Source organism: Acomys russatus, chromosome 9, assembly GCF_903995435.1.
Source record: "Acomys russatus chromosome 9, mAcoRus1.1, whole genome shotgun sequence".
In the NCBI taxonomy this organism is placed as follows: Eukaryota; Metazoa; Chordata; class Mammalia; order Rodentia; family Muridae; genus Acomys; species Acomys russatus.
In genome coordinates, this window is record NC_067145.1 from 49,826,952 (window position 1) to 49,845,289 (window position 18,338).

The following is an 18,338-nucleotide window of genomic DNA, read 5'->3' on the forward strand; positions in this document are numbered from 1 at the left end:
GCCACACCCCGGTGGCCATGAGCTCTCTTTTATCCTTTGTATGAGGAACAGTTGAGTGAGATATGGGTGCTATTAGCTGAGTTTTTGTATGTTGCATATTTGGGGGTAGCAGACAGTATGAGAAATCACCCAGTTCCTTGTCTGGATAGCTTTAGAAGGTTTCTCTCTGCCTCCAAGCTCTGCAGCCATGAGCAAGTCACTTGACTTCTCCTGGCCTCGTTTTCCGTGTCTGAATCTAGGAGAGGTACAAATAATGTGGCCATTATTTTAGAGGGTTGTTTTGAGGGATGAGTGAGTTAAAATTCTTAGATCTGTGCCTGCCTTGCTGTGAACATTTGGTAAGCATTCAGTATTTACTGTTATTCCAACGCAGCATATTGATGTCCTGGGTCCTGTACAAATATTAATCCATCTTTCTTTCATTTCTGTCACAGAATCAAATACTTTAATTCAGCCTTTCATATTAACATGATGAATTTTTGCTCCGGGAGGATCTAGTGATTTGCCTCAGGATCTTATGGCATTAGGACATGGGCCTCACACTGCTTGCAGGAAGTATATATTATCTGCTTTCAGCTCAGTTCTTTTATGTAGCTGTCATGTTTTTGTCAAGATAGAACTTTTCCATTCAGGATTATACTATTTTTTTTTTTTATTATGGTACGATTTTCTACTGTCTTATAAAGAATACTCTGACCAAGCGTGAATATTATTTCCCCAGTTTAGAAACAATAAATTCAAGATTAAGAATGGAGAAACCAGGATGTAGGCTCTGGTCTGGCGCTCTCTGGACTCTTGGAAAGAGACAACCAGCTTATGGAGCTCCTGTTCTCAGATTTCAAACATGCTGTGCTTTGACTGTGTCCTTCAAACCTCATGTGCTAGCAGCTTCATGGTTCCAACAGTGTTGGGAACCGGCCCTAACAAGAGGGGCCTAGGCTCTGGAGGCTTTCATGCATCAGTTGATGTCATCTCAGGAAAGGGCTAGTCGTCCTGAGAGAGGGTTGTCATGAAACTGAATTGGCTCTTGGTTTTCCTCTGGTCCTTTCCGCCTCCTCTTTCTTGCCTTTCTGCCATGGGATTATGCAGTCAGCAATCCTTAAGTAGATTCAGGCCTTTGGGCATGAACTTTCTAGATTGCAAAAATAAATCATTATTTGTTTTAATTGAGATTCTAGTATAGTTAGATCATTTTCCCCTTTCCTCTGTCACCTCAAAGCCTTCCTCCCTTTCTGTTTTTAAAACCATAGCCTCTTTTTTCTATATTTTAAATGAACTAGATTTATGGATGGCATTGACTATAACAATGCAAAACGGCCAAGATATAGATTCCTTCGGCTCCAGTATTCTGTAATTGTCCAGTTGCATTTTTGTGGTAATAAACACCATGACCAAATGCGAGTTGGACAGGAAAAGAGTTACTTATTCCTACAGGTTTAAGTTCATCATGGCGGACAGCCGAGGCAGTGAACTCCAGGCTGGAGCGTGGAGCAGAAGCCATGGCGGAGTGCTGCTTACTGACTTACTCTGTGGCTCCTGTATAGCTAGCCTTTCTCCGCAACTCGGGCCCACCTGTCTGGGCATTGTATTGCCCAAGGCATGCTGGGCCCTCAGTATTAATTAGCAATTGAGAAAAATGCCCCACAGACATGCCTACAGGCCAGCTGGTGTAGGCAGTTCCTAAACTGAGGTTCCTTCTTTCCAGGTGACCCCAGTTTGTGTCAAGCTAATATTAAAAACTGATCAATTGAATAACTCTAGTTTCCAAAAATACATGTTCATGTTACACAATTATAATAGTTTATGGTAAAAAAAAAAAAGTTAGTTGATGCAAATAAGCTGCACAAAAGAAAAGGAAGGAGGAGATGGAAAGTAGGTGGACAGATACTCTGGTTCTCAAAGATTTTCCTAACTGAAACTCTTTAGGCGTTTATGGCTATACTCATCTGTATATTAGTCACAATTGTCCAGAAAAATAGGAATGATCAATTTTATACAGACAGGTACAGACAGAATGAGATTTAATATGAGAGTCATATAAAGGCCAAGGAATCACGTGGTCTGCCGTCTGCAAGTTGGAAAACTAGAGACCTTGATGGTATGATGGGATTAAGATGGAGGGCCTAAGAACCAGAGAAAGGGGCGTGGTCAGTGACATAAGCCCAGAGGATGAAGGCTCATCAGCCAGAAGCTGTCACAAGCAAGAGCTGAAAAGAGAGGTCTGTAAGAGGAGAAGAACGCACCCTTCCTCTTAATTCCTCTCCATTCTTGTTCAGATGCTGTCTGAAGTCCTGGACAACCCACAGCTCTCAGTTAGTGACCTGATCATGGTGGAGTTTTTGCTCCGGGAGCAGGAAGAGCTGTCACATGTTTACTCAGTTGTCACCTGTAATAATCTGTGTTCTTGTTGAATGAAGGTCAAGCTAGCCATAGTAGACAAACCCTTTATGTTAAATGGTAACCAAGTTTCTGTTTGTTTGTTTTCGAACTTACCAGTGAGGAGTTTGCAAACCTGCATAATAATTAGTTGTGAAAGGAAGAACAGCTTTCGTACCACACTGATATTTGTTTAAAGTTTTAAGTTATGAGCAAAATCCAAAATAAATGTTTTCATGAGCCCGAGTGTGTTGATGAATGTTTGCGTTATAGCTGAGTATTGGACGTTTTATTATCCGTCTGCATTTTAATATATTGCCAGAACCTGCATACTTAAGAGGGGCCGAGTATGTGGTCTACTACCAGGGGTGAAATAACTTCAGTGGGTGACACAGGCAGACACTTTAATCACACATCACAGAGGTACAAAACTCAAATTGGTCAGTGTAGGTGTTGACAACCAGTCAGTGCCCACAATCTTGTGGCATCTTTGAATTAAGGCTGTCACAATTTCTAACCCTCCAGGCACCAAAATGGCAAAAGTTCAAAGTACTTCTTTAGTCGTTTACAACTCCGGGTGGATTTGTACCAGCATGATAGTCTCTACTCATCCACAGATGCTATTGATGTTCACAGTAGAATTGTTCAGCATTTGAGCAGTGTCCCTTGTTGCTTAATAAGGGGACCGACCACGTTGAATATCCAAGGAGGTATGTCGTTGGTCCACTGTTTAATTTTATACCACAAGAGCCACCAAGATTGAGTAAGCCGTTTATGTTCTGATGGGAACAGTGCCTCCCAGGTGCTTCTGCTGTAGCGCCTCTAAAATGATCTGATGGCCAAAGCCCAGTTATTGTGACTGAAATTACAGCAATTTTCACGGGCGAGCCAATAGAGGCCAGTTCTAACCAGTGACAGAATCTGCGGCCACTTTGAGCTCCATGCCACTTGGTGAGTTTACAAGCCTTGCCTTCTTTTCTTCTGGATATGAACGCCATCCTGTGAAACTAGAACTCCCCTCTGATCTGTAAAGTGTCACCAAAAGAGTCATTTGCTTCCTAATTTCCCAACGGAAAGCCTTGGAGACAGTCTTAGTGTGCCACATCGTTGTGATATGTGGGGTTACTTTAGAAATAACTCTACAGCGTCTTCATAGGTGTGCCCTTATCCTGCTGTGTGTGTGTGTGTGTGTGTGTGTGTTTTCTTCTGTTACCATTCTCGTGTTGTCTGTTTTATGCTATAGAAGAATGAAAAACACAGAACCTGATTTAAACAATAGCTGCTTTTCCTGTGTGTCTGGAAATGGTGATTCTTTTTGCAGAATTTTATTTGTGTGTGTGGGGGGCTACTGCATGTGTACATGTTTATTGTGTTCATGCACATATGGATGTGTGCCACATGTGGGAATAATGTATGTGTACGTGTTTATACATGCACATATGTGTGATGTGTGTGTGTGTGGGGGGGGTAATGCATGTGTCAGGCTTATTGTGTGAATGCACGTATGTACGTGTGGCTTGGAGGACTGAGGCAGGTATCAGGCATCTTCACTTACTGTTTTGAGACAGAGCCTCTCCCCAAGGCTGGAGCTCACTGCTTGGTGAGAACTAGGCCTCTGGTAAATCCATTCTATCCCACATCATGACAGTTAGAGGCCCATGCCATGTAGATGCTAGGGATCCAAACTCGGGTCCTCAGGCCTGTGGGACAAGCACTTCACCAGCTGAGCCACCTCTCTAGTTCCTTTCCTGGATCTTATTTGTCTTTCTGAATTTGCAGCAGTGAAATCATGGCTGTGCTCCTCCTGGTTCTGTACCTCCCACGCTCCCCCCTCACCCCCCTGCCCACCAACCCATCCCTCCCCACCATCCCTCCCCCACCCCCTGCCCACCTCATCTCCATACCCATTGCTTCTGTGTGATGTCATAGCCCCTATTTCCACATGTTCCCCAGGGCCAACTCCAGTACAGGGTGTCCTTCTACTTGAAAGCATATACCCCACATGCCCCACTCCCACCTGCAAGGTTTCTCTGTGTAGCCCTGGCTGTCCTGGAACTCACTCTGTAGACCAGGCTGGTTCAAATTCAGAGATCCTCCTGTTTCTGCCTCCCAAGTGCTAGGATGAAAGATGAACACCACTGCCTGGCTTGAAGGCATGTCTTGATGTGTCACTCTACAATGAAGAACATCTTCTGAGTATCTCATCTTTTTAGATTTCCTTTCTTCCCTTGAGTCTGTGAACCTCTTATAGCAGCATTTGAAGTTACAGGTGTATGTTTTGTGTTCCTAAATTGGGTGAGCATTCTGGGGCAGCGGATGTAATCTGAGACCATCCTAGGCTAAGCAGGATGGACAGTCGGTGTCACTTTAAGAAACTCTACATGTGGGGCACCAAAGTTCATGTCAGAGTTAGTCCCTGCTCTCTACATAACTGTGGAGAATGTCCTGTCCATTGGGTAGATCAGAGTAGGGGTTCGATGTTTACTACTTGTATTGTCCTTGGTTAGTGCAATAGTTTGAGCAGACACTCCTGGGCCCTGATCCACCCATTATGATGTTCTTCTTGTAAGTTTCTAAGATCCTAAGATGAAACGTGATAGCCTGTGACCATAAAGTGGGGGAGGAGATCCCCCTTGGTCATGGACCCTGGGGAAGAGAATAGGGTGGGGGTGGGAGGGAGGAAGGAACGGGAGGATACAAGTGATGGGATAACAATTGAGTTGTAATCTGAATAAATTAATTAAAAAATAAATATGGATAGCATATGGAAAAAAATAAAATGCTAAATGATTAAAAAAAGAAACTCTAAATGAATCTCTGAAGTAAGGACTATTGGCTGGTGATCTTAGCATGGTCAGTAACTATCCAGTGACATTTTCCTAGACACCATGGTCTGGAGTTGGCCCTGGGGAACATGTAGAAATGTGGACTGTGGCATCACACAGAAGCTAGGAGCATAGGGATGCAGTGTGGGGAAGCTACAGAACCAAGGGGAGGTCAAGCACAGGAAAAGATAAGGCACTCAGAAGGTGATCCTTATTGTAGGGTGACTCATCCAGAGATGCCTTCCGGCAGGCGGTGACACCTTCAATCCCAGCACTGGGGAGGCAGAGGCAGTAAATGCCTAGATGAGTCCTTCATTGTCTTTCTCATGAAATTATTGATCCACGCAACTCCTCGGCGTTTTCCTGCTCATTCTCTTCTTGATGATAAAACTAACAGTTCCACCTACAGCCTCTCTCTGTCCCCACCTCCCCACCAATGCGTCCCTTCCTGTCACTTTGCTTCCCACTGTTTGTTTTGGTTGGATTCCATTGGTTGGAATGTTCCATTGTTCCTCCAGCTAGCCCTCTTTTTGTTCCATTTTGATACAGGATCTCACTGTGTGGTCCATGGAACTCACTGGGTGGGTATATCCCATGCAGGCCTAGACTTTGTAATCCTCCGTCTCCACTCTTGAGTCAGCCGGGACTATAGGCAAACACTATAATATTCTACCACATTTTTTGCATAGCTCAGGTTTTGGAAACCTGACTGGGAGTGACAAGGGAATGAAGAAACAACAGACACACAGACAGAGAAAACTCGGTATCGTGTCGTCTGGGCTCTCTGACTGGAAATAGAGCAGCATGTTTATTATATACAGCTGAACAAGGAAGCAGGTTAGCCATTCTCAGCAGGAGCATCCAGGGGGAGAAAGCGATGGTGGACTTTTTTTTTGTACGCACCATCAGCAGTCACCATCCCTTTGTCCCCCTCTCGGGGAAGGTTTTGCCACTTCCATGTGACTGAGGCACTGAGGTCCATGACATGCAGTGCGCAGGTCAAACAGTATATGTTCACGTAGGACTTCATGAGCTCGCTACAGTAGCCATCCCTAACACTGCTTAAAGAGGCCAAGAGGAGAATATTGAAGGCGCCATAGCATATAACTTGCGGCACAGTTTCATTCATTTAGTTGAATTTTGATATGGCCTCTACAAAAACAGGGGCAATCGCACTTGAATATCGCTTTTGGAATTTTGCTAGCAATTTGCTCCTAGTGTTCTGGTGGAACTTATGAATAGCAGAGCCCACCCTCAGAGGCTGTTACTAATGCAGCAGAGAGCCTTCCCTGGGTGTGATTATGGTCACCAAGGTACCAGGAGCAGGTCAGGGAACACAGCCTGTTTCCATTTCTTCGACATGTTTGACGGAGTGGCTTTTGTAGTCTGAAATAACCCATTCTATTGTGGAAAAGCTTTTCTTCTCATTTCGCCACACAGTTGTCATATGAGAGTTACAATGAACCCGCCTTTCCCAAGTGGTAGGGAGTGGCTGGTTGTATAAATATGTCCTCGTCACTTGGTCTGTTCCTGTCACAGGCTTGGCAGGTTTCTCTTGATCCCATCCAACTTAACTGCCCTCCCTGCAGACTCTGCCTGCAGCCCTTTGTTGCCCTAAACAGTTTCCTCAAAGCTCTTTTATAAACTTTTTTCTTTCCTGCTCCAATTTCTCTCCCTCTCACCTACTTTGGCTTGGAGCCTTATAACAATAGTGAGAAAGGAAAGGAAAAAAAAAAAAAACATTCTGTTGGTGCAGTCATGGGAAACAACAAACTTATGATTAAAGAAACATCTCAACTTTTCAGCTCTAGTGCCCTCTCCTGCTAAGTGACAGTTGGAAGGACAGGATGAAATGATTGAAAATAGTTGGCTTCTTCCAATTAAATCTGTCACTGTCAACTTCGCCCGTCGCTAAAAAGAACAGTTTCCCCGCCTCACCCCTTTCTAATTAGTTATGTGTTGATATCTTAGGAAAGATTAAGGCAGAAAGAGATAGGAAATTATCAATTTCCGTTTGTAGTCAAAATGGATTCCTGTGACATTCACTTCAGTGTGAGAGACTGCTATTTATCTGCTAGATTTAGTTTGCTATTTCTTGGTAGTTAAACCTCAGCTTCTCCCCCCCCCCCCCCCCACTCCTGCTAATTAGTGGTTGTTTGGAATACAGCCTGTATTTTCCAGCCTCTCCTGCTGTAGGCAGCACTGTGTGGTGAATGCCTGTGAGTGGGGTGGACCACGTACAAGTTCTCAGACATGTCTTGAAGGAAGACTTGCTTTTTCTCTTTCTTCTTCCTGGGAGGATGGAGGGATGATGGTGGGCCTCAGCTAGACACACCTTTCATCTCGAGGAATCTCTTAATGGTTTGGATGATTAAAAGAAATATGCCCTGGATTGCATGGCTTACATCTTCACAGTCCCGAAAGCTGATATGTTGATGGACCAGGTACTAACAGAGCTGGCGCCTGGTGAACACTCCTCTCCTGGTTTACAGATGGCCACAATCTCGTCCGCTCCTCACTGGCCAGAGATGATGGCAGGGATGTGGAGAGGTCATCTGTCTTGTGTTTCTTTGTCTAAGGGCACCCATCCCACCCATAGAAGCTTCACCTTCATGGCCTAATTCCTAAAGGCCCCACCTCCAAATCCTTTTGAGGATTACTGCTTCAACATACACATGTGGGAAGACAAACATTTAGCCCATACAAGGTGGGGACCAAGTTTAGGCACCCAAGGGACCCCTGGATGGCTTGTGGATATGCTAGAGTCTCCTGTCTAGTGTAATCCCAGCTGTTATTCTCTCTCACATGAAATGGAACATAATCTTAACAGATTCCTCTGTGAGTCTTGTTCAGTGCAAGGGGGTTTTTGGAGATTTTTGTCATGTCAAGCTTCTACATCTCTGAAACAGGGGGACTACTTTATCTAGGAGACAAGAAAATCTGAGCGCTTACCACAGCATTTGAGATCTCAAATACTGGTCACGTGGACCTACCATGATGATTCCTTTTAAAAGCTATAGGAGGGCTGACTCACCTTGACCTCATTCTTCCCCAACAATTCCTCCTAGACCACTAAGTGGGACTGAACAGAAGCATTCAGGGGTGACTGAGGGTGACATGTGGGGCAGGAGGGGGTATGGGGACAACCTTTCAATGTGGTGTGTCTTAATCCACACAGTAAGAGGGCATTTAGTGGCCAGCATTGGGCATAGGTCAGCCTCTGAGCGCAATGAAGAGGGAGCCAGGCTGAATGGAGGAGCGCAACAAGAAGGTTCCTGTCACAGAGATGCACATGGCCTGTCCCCAAAGCCTGGTCCCCATTAGGACTTGATAAAAGCATAGCCTATATGGCTCAGGGGGAGAAAGCAAGCTTAGGCAGGCACCGTATCTTAAGTCTATAACTGACCCAACCACATCCATCCAGGGAGACTCTTTAGTTGTACAGGACACATTTCTTTCCTTATTATAAACAGTCAAGAGGTGGGGGGGGGGGGGAGTTTGTTCTAGAAGCATGTGGGTAAGCATGTTCAGTACTTTTCATGTTTGACTAGTGATGGCCAACCTAAGCTCAGGAGCTAAAGATCTGTGCCCTGAGGTTCCAGGAGAACCTGTTTTTAGTGAGTTAGACCATTGCTGGCTAATAAAAACTTCATGAAAATGACATAAAAAGTTTTAGATTTTTTTTTTCTCGTAGTCACAGCTGTTCAAACAAACCATGCCCGCAGTCACTAGCAAATGTCTCGTGAGAGGGAAATGTGCCTCCACTGGGAACTGAAAAGCAGCAAAATTTAAAATTGGGTGAGGAACAGGCCAGGAGTGTGGTTTTATATATCCTTCCTCCCCCACAAAAAATTGCATTGACAGAGCAACTGTAGTCACAGGAGGCTCCCAGATGATAGGACATCATCACCCAGACTGCTTGGTGGGATGCAGTGAGATTGACCTGGTACCATGCTCCAGTCAGCACAGTATAACCTGCCTAATGAGGATGTACACACTGGAGAGTCCAGGGTGAGGATCTGTAATGCAGGTGCTTTGCCTTCTTACCTGCTGAGGGAGACTTACAAAATCAAGGCAAGTCTCTTTCGGCTCACAGCTCTGAAGACTCAAGTCCAAGATTACAGCTCCATCCATCTGGCTCTCCTGGGAAGGGTATGCCAGAGGGTGGAAACACGCATTGGAATAAATGCCGACTCCCAAAGCCAGGAACCAGGGAGAGAGACGGGGGAGGTGATAGAGAGGCCAGCTTCACAGCTCCCTTCTTGCACTCACTCCTGGGACCTCAAGACTTGCATCAAGGCTCCACCTTCTGAAGGTCCTGATGCTGCTGCCCTGGGAACCATGGATCTTTTGGATTGGGGTATGGGCAGTGAGATACTCATCTGAACCATAATGCAAAAAGATTTGGCAATTTTCAGTTGCCAAGGCTGTGGAAGTCAAGGACAAGAGATACCATGAGATTAAAGGATTGGCAGCGCCATACAGTGTGGGTTTTGGAGTTGGATCCTTTCTTGTAAATGGATGGGGCATTTCTTGGATGAGAGTTGAGATTACACTTGGCCATAATATGTCAGATTAACTTTTTGGTTTTAATAGTCACGTAAGACTGTCGCCAGTATTCCCTAAAGTTTATAGGGTGTCAGCTTGGTCTCAGTGGGACCAGAGTAGAAAGGTTTGTCTTTGTTTGTATTTTGAACTTTTTGATGGAATGAAAACAGACAATTAAAAAGACAGAGCAAAGGTTATGCTTAGGGGCCATGCATGCTCAACTGTCTTTGCAGCACGCCCGATCTGTTCTTTCTTATCATTCCTTTAAACAAAAAATTTGACTGCATTAAAAGGATGTGTGAGAGACAGAGTACTGCAAGAAAATTTAAGCTGGCTTCTTAAAGAAATATAAGCATCGAATTCTGAGCTCCCTGTGGAGTTTTAGAACCTAAAGTGGAACATGGCAAGTTCTTTTTCTTCCCTCCGTTTCTGCCACTGTTCTCAACTGTTTTGTTTGTTTTATTCCTTTATACGTAGATAACTGTTGTGTTCATGGGGAAGCAGATAGGTCCTCCATCAGGAGGTTGAAAACTGGCGAGCAGTACACATTTCAAGCCAGTACTTTGACACATCAGCTAAATTATGTTTACAAGAGGTCTGGGTGCGGGGAAGTTTACCTCTGGTCATGCGATACTGTGTAGAGGAATTCCAGGATGGATGATGGGGTGGGGGCTGGCTACACACTGCTGGTCTGCCGATAGCGGTTCAACATGAACGTTTTGCTCAGTGTAGGCAAAGCTTCTGAGATACATCCTATTGAGATGGATGGTTCACGTTAGGCCAACTGACCAGGTAGCCATGTGAAGCTAAGTGGTCCTTGTAATGTTTGATCCTGTGACATGAATCTCATTAGCTCCAACTTGCTGTGCTAATTGAACCATCGATTGCATGGCTTCTGCATCTGGTTCAACACTCAGCAGACAGTTTACATGAATCCCAGCTTATATTTTGAGTGGCACCACTTCAGCCTTTGAGAATAGTTTTTGCAGCATACTTGGAAGGGAAGGAAGTGTGATTGCAAACATTTCTGACCCTTTGTTTCTTTCTTTTCCAGTCTCCTTAGCCCATATCACACAACTGGTGCTCAGTCACAACAAGCTAACAAGTAAGTCAAATTTCTTTTTTGTTACATGGCTTCCCTCTTATGTTATGCCAGCGTACACCAAATTGATTCTCTTATTTCCATTAAAGAAAGTAACGATAAGTGATCATTTGAGGGAAAAAAATTAAAATTTATTTAGATGAAAACAAAAATTTGTATGTTCCCCTTCTCTGTGTGTATTCTGTGGTTACCTCTCCTTCGAGAGGTTTTGGTAGTTCCACTTAAGGACATATTGAGTGCTGTGGTGACTTCAAATGCCTGGCCAGTGGTTAGCATTCCATGAGGTAAATATTGAGCTGAGTGTGGCAGTGCATGACTGTAGTCCCCACTACTCAGGAGGCTGAGGCAAGAGCCTGTCTTCAGCTCAGGTGTTCAAGTCCAGCTGAGGTCACAATTCTGGGTCTCCCCCACCTCTGACTCTCAACAAAACTATATTAGAATAAAAGTCATTGTTTTCACCTATGTTTCTTCCTCCAATGGGGGAAGATTTCATTGTTGAATATGCTTTACAGATGGAGAAAAACTTACAAAATTGTATAAATTGAATCTATTTTTCTCCTTTTTTGAGACTAGTTCCTCGGTCCATTCTATAGGATTCTCTGGTGGACAAGTGGTGCTTTGGGATGGCCCACAAGCAGTAGAATTAATACCTGTTTTAAAAGGGATATCGAGAGTGAACGATGGGCCGTTTTCCTTGTGGCGCTAAGGCTTTAAAGATTTTAATGACAGGGACTCGCTCTCCTTTCTCATTCCTAATTGACTGTCACTTCTTTCCAGTTGCTGTATTTCCTGCAGACTTGAGTGATTTTCTGATCATGTGGCAAGCATTTGTTAGGGGCTTTCCAAGTCCAATGAGTTGAGCGGAATGTCACGTTGAGGGATTTGTGTTGTGAATTTATGTGTGTTATGTGCGTTATACATAGCTGGAAGCAATGTCACAGAGCAGTTGATTATTGAGAGTTAGGAGTGGCAGTGAAACAGGGCCCCTTGTGTGCTAAAAACAGGCCAGTTAGCTCATGTTAAGGATAAGTGCACATTTGTAAGGAAAGGCAGAGTGGCACCAGTGTCATGTTTAAATAGCAGTGACCACAGAAGCTGAAAAGTGAGACCCACACATCACATGTCATCCTGGTTGTAACAGGTAATGTGCTGGTTGCATTGTTTTTATAGCACCTGGTCTTGCTGCCCTCCGTGCCCACAACTCCAGTTCAGGGGACCTTTGCACTTTGTTTTGAAAGGTGCACTACCAGGACTAAGACTTTTCAGCAGGACTTCTTGACATTCCATGTTTGCAGTTTATGAAAGTGTTGGCTGATTGGTCGGTTTTCTGTGTGTTCACTTACATTTATGCGGAACAGTCAGATTATGTTGCATTTGTAGGGATCGTTCATTGATCTAACCTTTTAAAAAGCCCCCAGTAGCTGTTCTTTGTCTCCTTTCACATACCCGCAGAGACCAAAGCCTTAGGAATCAGTGGCTCAGTCTCTCTCAGAGCCATAGGGTCTTAGCTACGCGAGAGAGCTGTAAACGTGGTAACAGACTGACCATGAAGGAATCCACATTTCACCTTCCTCTCTTCTCCTTTTGCTCATCTCCCTCCATCTGAGACACTCTTGACCTAATCCAGCAAACGTTAATTAATCTTCTCAGGAAGATTCTGTTTCAAGCCATCCTGTAGTGTCACTGACACCCGATCTGTTCCACTAAGGTCAAATTAGCATCTTTTACTATTTTTCTGGCATTTAAACGAATGACTTTGCTGTGGTTTTTCAAGTGTTTATAGTAAATATGTCCATTTGATGGCAGTATAAATATGCATTAAATGTTCATGGCTGAACCCACCCTCCTGTCACTTTTTATTCTAATCAGTGTCTTTCACATCCTATTGTTGTTTAGTAGGGACAGGCTGACAAGGCTACATTAAAACCTCTGGGACTCAAAGGATAACCAACCCTCTCAGCACCGCTTACTTTCATCTTGCTAAAGTATCTGTGTTTTTCTCTCCGTGTGCCAATTACACTGCTCTCTGACATTTCCGCTTGCCTGCTTATGAGAGGAATGACTAGCTTACTCACACTGGGACCTTGTTTGGGGACACTGTTTGCTTCTAAGTTAACATCTGCAGGGACATCTGATCACTGTGCCACTGGGTAGACGGTCCTTTCTCTGTGGGAGGTTTTGACCCTAACAGATCTATGTAGGGTAATATAATACAAGTGAGATTATGAATACCCTTAGGCAGCCTTTATCATCCTGAGAAGTGTGTGTGTAAGTGTGTATGTGTGTGTGTTCACGCACGGTGCATTTATGTGTTCATGCGTATGTGTACATGAGCACATAGACACTGGAGGTTGAAGCCGGGTGACTTCCTCATTTGTTCTCTCTTTTACTTTTTACAGCAGGGTCTCACTGAGCCTGGAGCTCACCTATTTGCCTAGGGTGGCTAGCTGGGATCCACCTGTTTCTAGCTCTCCCACATGCTGGGATTACAGATGCTTAGCCCTCCATGCTGGCTTTTCCGTTGATGCTGGAGGTTCCCTCGCTTATATTAGCCAGCACTTTACCCACCAAGCCATCACCCCAGCCTTAGACTTATTTTAACTTTTTGCTTTACCTTAACTCATTCTTTCTTCATGTAGATCTGCATTCAACTTCTTGCTAAAGAGCTATGTATTTCTTTATTTGCAATGCTGGGGATGCAACCCAGAGCTTTGTGCCCAGGAGGCAAGTGTTCTGCCAACAAGAAGAGCTCTGTCCCCTGATCTATAAGCAGAGATTCTTGAAGTTTTCTCTAACTACAAAACAACAAAAATTAAAACTCTGAAGTCCCAGCTATGACTGTTGACACTTAATTTTCATCACAAGGAAACTGTTTAAATGTAAACTTCGGCATACTGGGCCGATGTTGATGGACTCCCCTAAAGTCACCTAAGGAATTAATGTCTGCAGTCACTTTCTCTGACATCCTCCAGACTGTGGTGGATTGTAGGAGGTAGAAGAAGAAGAACAAATTGCTCATTTTCTTCTGCTCTTTTGCTGATAGGTAGGTATAAGCTGAGATCATCAGGGGTTCTTTCTGGCCCAATGGGCCAGAATAAAGAATAAAGAAACTTTTAAAAGTTGCATTCATTTGTTTATTTTTATAGTTCTGGGGTGATGCCAGAGTTCTTCATTCTTGCTAGGAAAGTGCTGGGCCACTGTGAAACACTCCAACCTAATGTTAAGCTTGTTAGAAAACAAGATGATTTCTGAATCTGATTTACCTGGGTAAATGCGTGATTGCTCAAAGGAAGCAGAGTTGATAGGGAAAAAGCCAAGAGGAAACAGTGGACTGAGGTTAAGTGGGGAACCCTTCGGACCCACAGTGTTTCTTGGGGACTTAGCTGGTGTGGGGTCGGCCACTGAATTCTGTCTTTCTCACCTGTTCTTATTTCCAACTCACTGGGTCTTAGAAACATTGCAGTGTGTCCTGGAATTTGACATCTACTTCAAGCGTGTGGTCGTGGATTCGCCTCATCATGGAGGGATGCTGCATTCTGGTGGCTCTATGACATGTTTAAGCACTTGCACGCAGGGCAAGCCGGCATGGAAACCACTCCAGGAACACTTGGTCCTCGGCAACGTCCTGGCTCTGCTTCGCTTCAGCTGTGCTCTGCTTCCTGTTATCTCTCTGGGTGTGATGGCTGTTCTCTTTTTTCTGTCACCATTAGCACTCTCTCTTTCACTCTGTGTGTGTGTGTGTGTGTGTGTGTGTGTGTGTGTGTGTGTGTGTGTGTGTCTGTCCCCAAATGACTCATTTGAGGTTTGAAATCCCATCTTCTCATTTTGTACCCCACAAAAGTACTTCAAACACATTGAGTATGAAATAGGTACTGATGTAATGCTAGGTGAGAAGTGGATTGGTCACGTGACTAAATACTAACCCTCAGCAATCCGGGAGGCCTAGCCAAGGACCTGCCTAATGGGACAGAGGGATGCGTTAAGGGATGCGTTAAGAAGAGAGACTAGTTTTTATCACTGTTGTTTGTCCCTGAGTATCTTTGCCATGACCTTCGGCACAGCCAGCCATCCTTTGTGAGCACTACCTTTGGATCTTCTTCAGCTGGCTCCTTAATTTGGTCCCAAGGTCTCAGAGATTGAAATTCCTTATTGAAAGAATCTCTTTGGGAGACAGTCTTTTCATGGCTTGTCCACTAGAGGTCACTGTTGAGACACACATTTGATTCCAGTAACCACCCCCCACCCCCACCCCCCGCCCCCCCAGGTCTGGTACCTAAGATTGAAAATCAAGTTTGTGTTGTCAGAAGGAATGTGTTTTGGCAGCTCTCTGGCTTGCCTTTGCACCACAGGGCATGTTGCTGCTGCCACTTACATAGTTCAGTTTTGTCACACAATAGATCTTTATTAAAAAGAGGTATTTGGTTTTTCTGTTTGGTTGTTAAAACCGAAATATATATTCAGTTCCACACACCATTTTTTTCCACTGTGTATTATTGATGCTTTCTTGAGTCCCGGGTGGTTATTCTGCCCCCAGTATGTCTAAACAGAAGGAAATGTATTATTTCTACATTGTTTTGGGTGGGTTTGAAACTTCCTACAGCAGGATGTTCAACATGCTTGCGGTGTCTGAGACCACATTTTAATTTACAAATAGCCACGAGGGGTGGAAAAGGTTCATTTTTCCCGCATCCATACTGACTTTTATAAGTGGCACTGGGTAAGGAAGACCTCTGCGCGTTACGGCATGCATTACCTTCAACGCGACTGAGGAGCATCTCTAGGTATTCATTTTCACCATGAAACTTTTCTCAGTTTTGGAAAGAGATCCTGTGTAAACACCCGTCTGGTAGCTACTGCAAGCAGCTTAAATCAAACAGCACAAGTCTTGCTGTTCAGCCCCTACAAGTCAAGCACGGAGCCCTTACCAGTGTGAGCAGTGAACGCGGATTGCGTCCCTCGTCTTAGCAATCACTGGGCAGCCCTCTGTTTTAGACAGTGTGCTCTAACTGTGGGTCTCTGAATTTGAAATCATGTGGTCGGCTGCTTGGTGGCGGACCAAGTTTTAGGTCTTAGCTGTGGGCTCTATCTTGTCATTTAATGTATTGGAAAGGGCTGGGGAGAGAGGGAACCCAAGTATTATGGCCAGGAGTGAGTTTTGAAAAAGCAATTTCCTGTTAGTAATAGCTCAGATGTGGATCTGAAATTAGAGTGAACAAGAAAATGATAGGATATTTTCGTTAGTGATTTCAACTTTTGTTTGTTTGTTTGCCTGTTTGTTTAATCAAGGGTAGTACATAGAGAGTTAGGACATTTTTTTGGAAATTTTATGTAGACAAATAGAATTTGTACCGTGAGGATCATTGTAGGTGAACGGGGTAGGCTGAAGATGGAAACAGCATTCTGAGACTATGCAGGTCCAGCCGTAAAGAAGAGAATGACGCAGCCTTTAAGAATGGCATGAACTGAAAACCTTTCCCAGTGCTAGGATGGATTGTTGGGACCAGTGAGAAACATTGACTGTCCCAGTTCATAAGAAGGACACCCAGCACTCTCCCAAGACCTTGCTGCTCCCAGATCTGTAGTTAGTCCCTCTTTCAAAGCCGATCTGTCATCCTGTATGAAAAAAAAAAAAAATCCCTGTTCTGGCCTGGATGGAATTAAAGTATGAAGGGGGGGGGGGGAGGATATGCAAAGCAAATCTCCTGTGCCATGAATTTATCTTGTGACAATATCAAAACAACTTGCTGTTTGCATTTTAACAGAGCACAAATGTATTTATAACACTGGGGCTTTGATCAATAGCTTATATTTTTAATTAGTGCACATTTATCAGCTTGTTACCATGCCATCGTTTGAAAGATTGGAGTTGAAAAAGTATGCACATAGTATTTTTGAGCCTGACAGCTATTAATTAAACAATATCTCTCTGTGGGTCTCAGTCGTCAGGTTACCTTGAAAAATTGCCTGCAGTTGGCAGTGTGCTGTTATTTTTGGCTTCAGTAAGCAGGCATGTGAGGTCATCATGTCTGCGAGTGGTCCAGCCCCAGACCAGGCCACAGAGGATGCAGTGAAAGAAGACTGTCTCCAATGTACCTCACCCTCGGTTGATGAGCCCTGTTCCTTGTGGTTGCTTGGCTGCTGGTTTCACCACCTAAAATGCACCTAGTTTAGGACTGTTTTTCTTGGGACCTTGTTCCATGTGAAGAGAAAGTTACCTAAAATGTAGCTTATTAATCTTCCAGTGGTATAGTTTTAAGTGGGAGGGCATCAATCATAACAGATTGAGCATGGTGACAGGCTGTGAAGACAGTAAGATACGGCAGATGAGCCTGTTACCTTCAAATTACCTTCCTGTTATCATCCGAGGGGCTGATCTCGAAGAAATTTTCTTTTTTATTTACAGCTGAAGGCCTGTCAAACAGAATTGACTTAATAGCAAAATAGGATATGCATATAGTGTTGCCTAATGTCATAGGACCATGTGGAGCCAGCCAAGGTTAACTCAAGCACAACAGAACACACACAGACACAGACACACACACACACACACACACACATACACACACACACACACACACACAGAACATAGAAAGCATGTGTACATAGCCTATGATGTGCAATATACAGGTATGTGCATTTTAAAAATTGATTTCTTAACTATTCTTAAATTGTTGAAGTGTTTTTGTTTGTTTGTTTGTTTGTTTGCTTGTTTTTTAAAACTCAAAGCAAAACTGGCCATAATCCCTGGAGAAGTGCACATAGTGATTGGGTCGTTTACTGGCTTTGGGTCCTGCTCTGCTCACACATCAGATCTTAAAGGCCAAGACCGAGTATCTGAGGTTTGGAAACTCTGGGCTGGAGGAAAGGCAGCCTGGTTTATGTGCAGTGCAGGTAGACTGCCACTCTTTCCCCGGCAAAGTTCCCCAGGACTTTAAAAAGACGATTTTCTAACAGAGTGAGGAACTCGTATAACATGTGTCCTTATATCTCCTGATTTATTAGCTTGAATTTACATTTAAAATAAGAATTTGTAATCTGATAGCCACCTGACCCCAGTCATGATACACTCCCTGTAAATGAAATGCTGTCTCTTTCTCTGTCACTCAGCTCATTAGGACAGAATCGCCCCGATGTGATTAATTACCTTTTGGCAGTCGTTTGACCTGATATTCAATCTGAACTGTCGTGTGTGTGTGTGTGTGTGTGTGTGTGTGTGTGTGTGTGTGTGTGTGTGGTGTGTGGGTGTGTGTGTGATTTTTACTTTGGATAGCCCTTCTCCTCACTTGTATGTTTCTTGTTCTACCTATGTTATTATTTTCATCTCTGAAGTTCTGACTCCTCTTTCTGAGACCTTCTACCATTCAGGAAAGCCTAGGTGAACTCCCATTGTCTCTGTGAAGGCCTCTTCTTCCTCAGAGTGAGCCAGGACTGTGTGGCATGGAAAATAGAAGGCCCCCCCCCACACACACACAGCCCATCGTGTTGTG

General features: G+C 44.1%; 1 protein-coding gene across 1 annotated transcript in view; it reads left to right on the plus strand.

The window, feature by feature from the left end:
• Positions 1–18,338, plus strand: part of Rsu1 (Ras suppressor protein 1) — a 178,321-nt gene that overhangs the window by 14,019 nt on the left and 145,964 nt on the right. Inside the window, exon 3 of the mRNA XM_051151304.1 lies at positions 10,804–10,854. Coding sequence (XP_051007261.1) covers positions 10,804–10,854 — 51 coding nt within the window. The remainder of the gene's footprint in view (positions 1–10,803; positions 10,855–18,338) is intronic.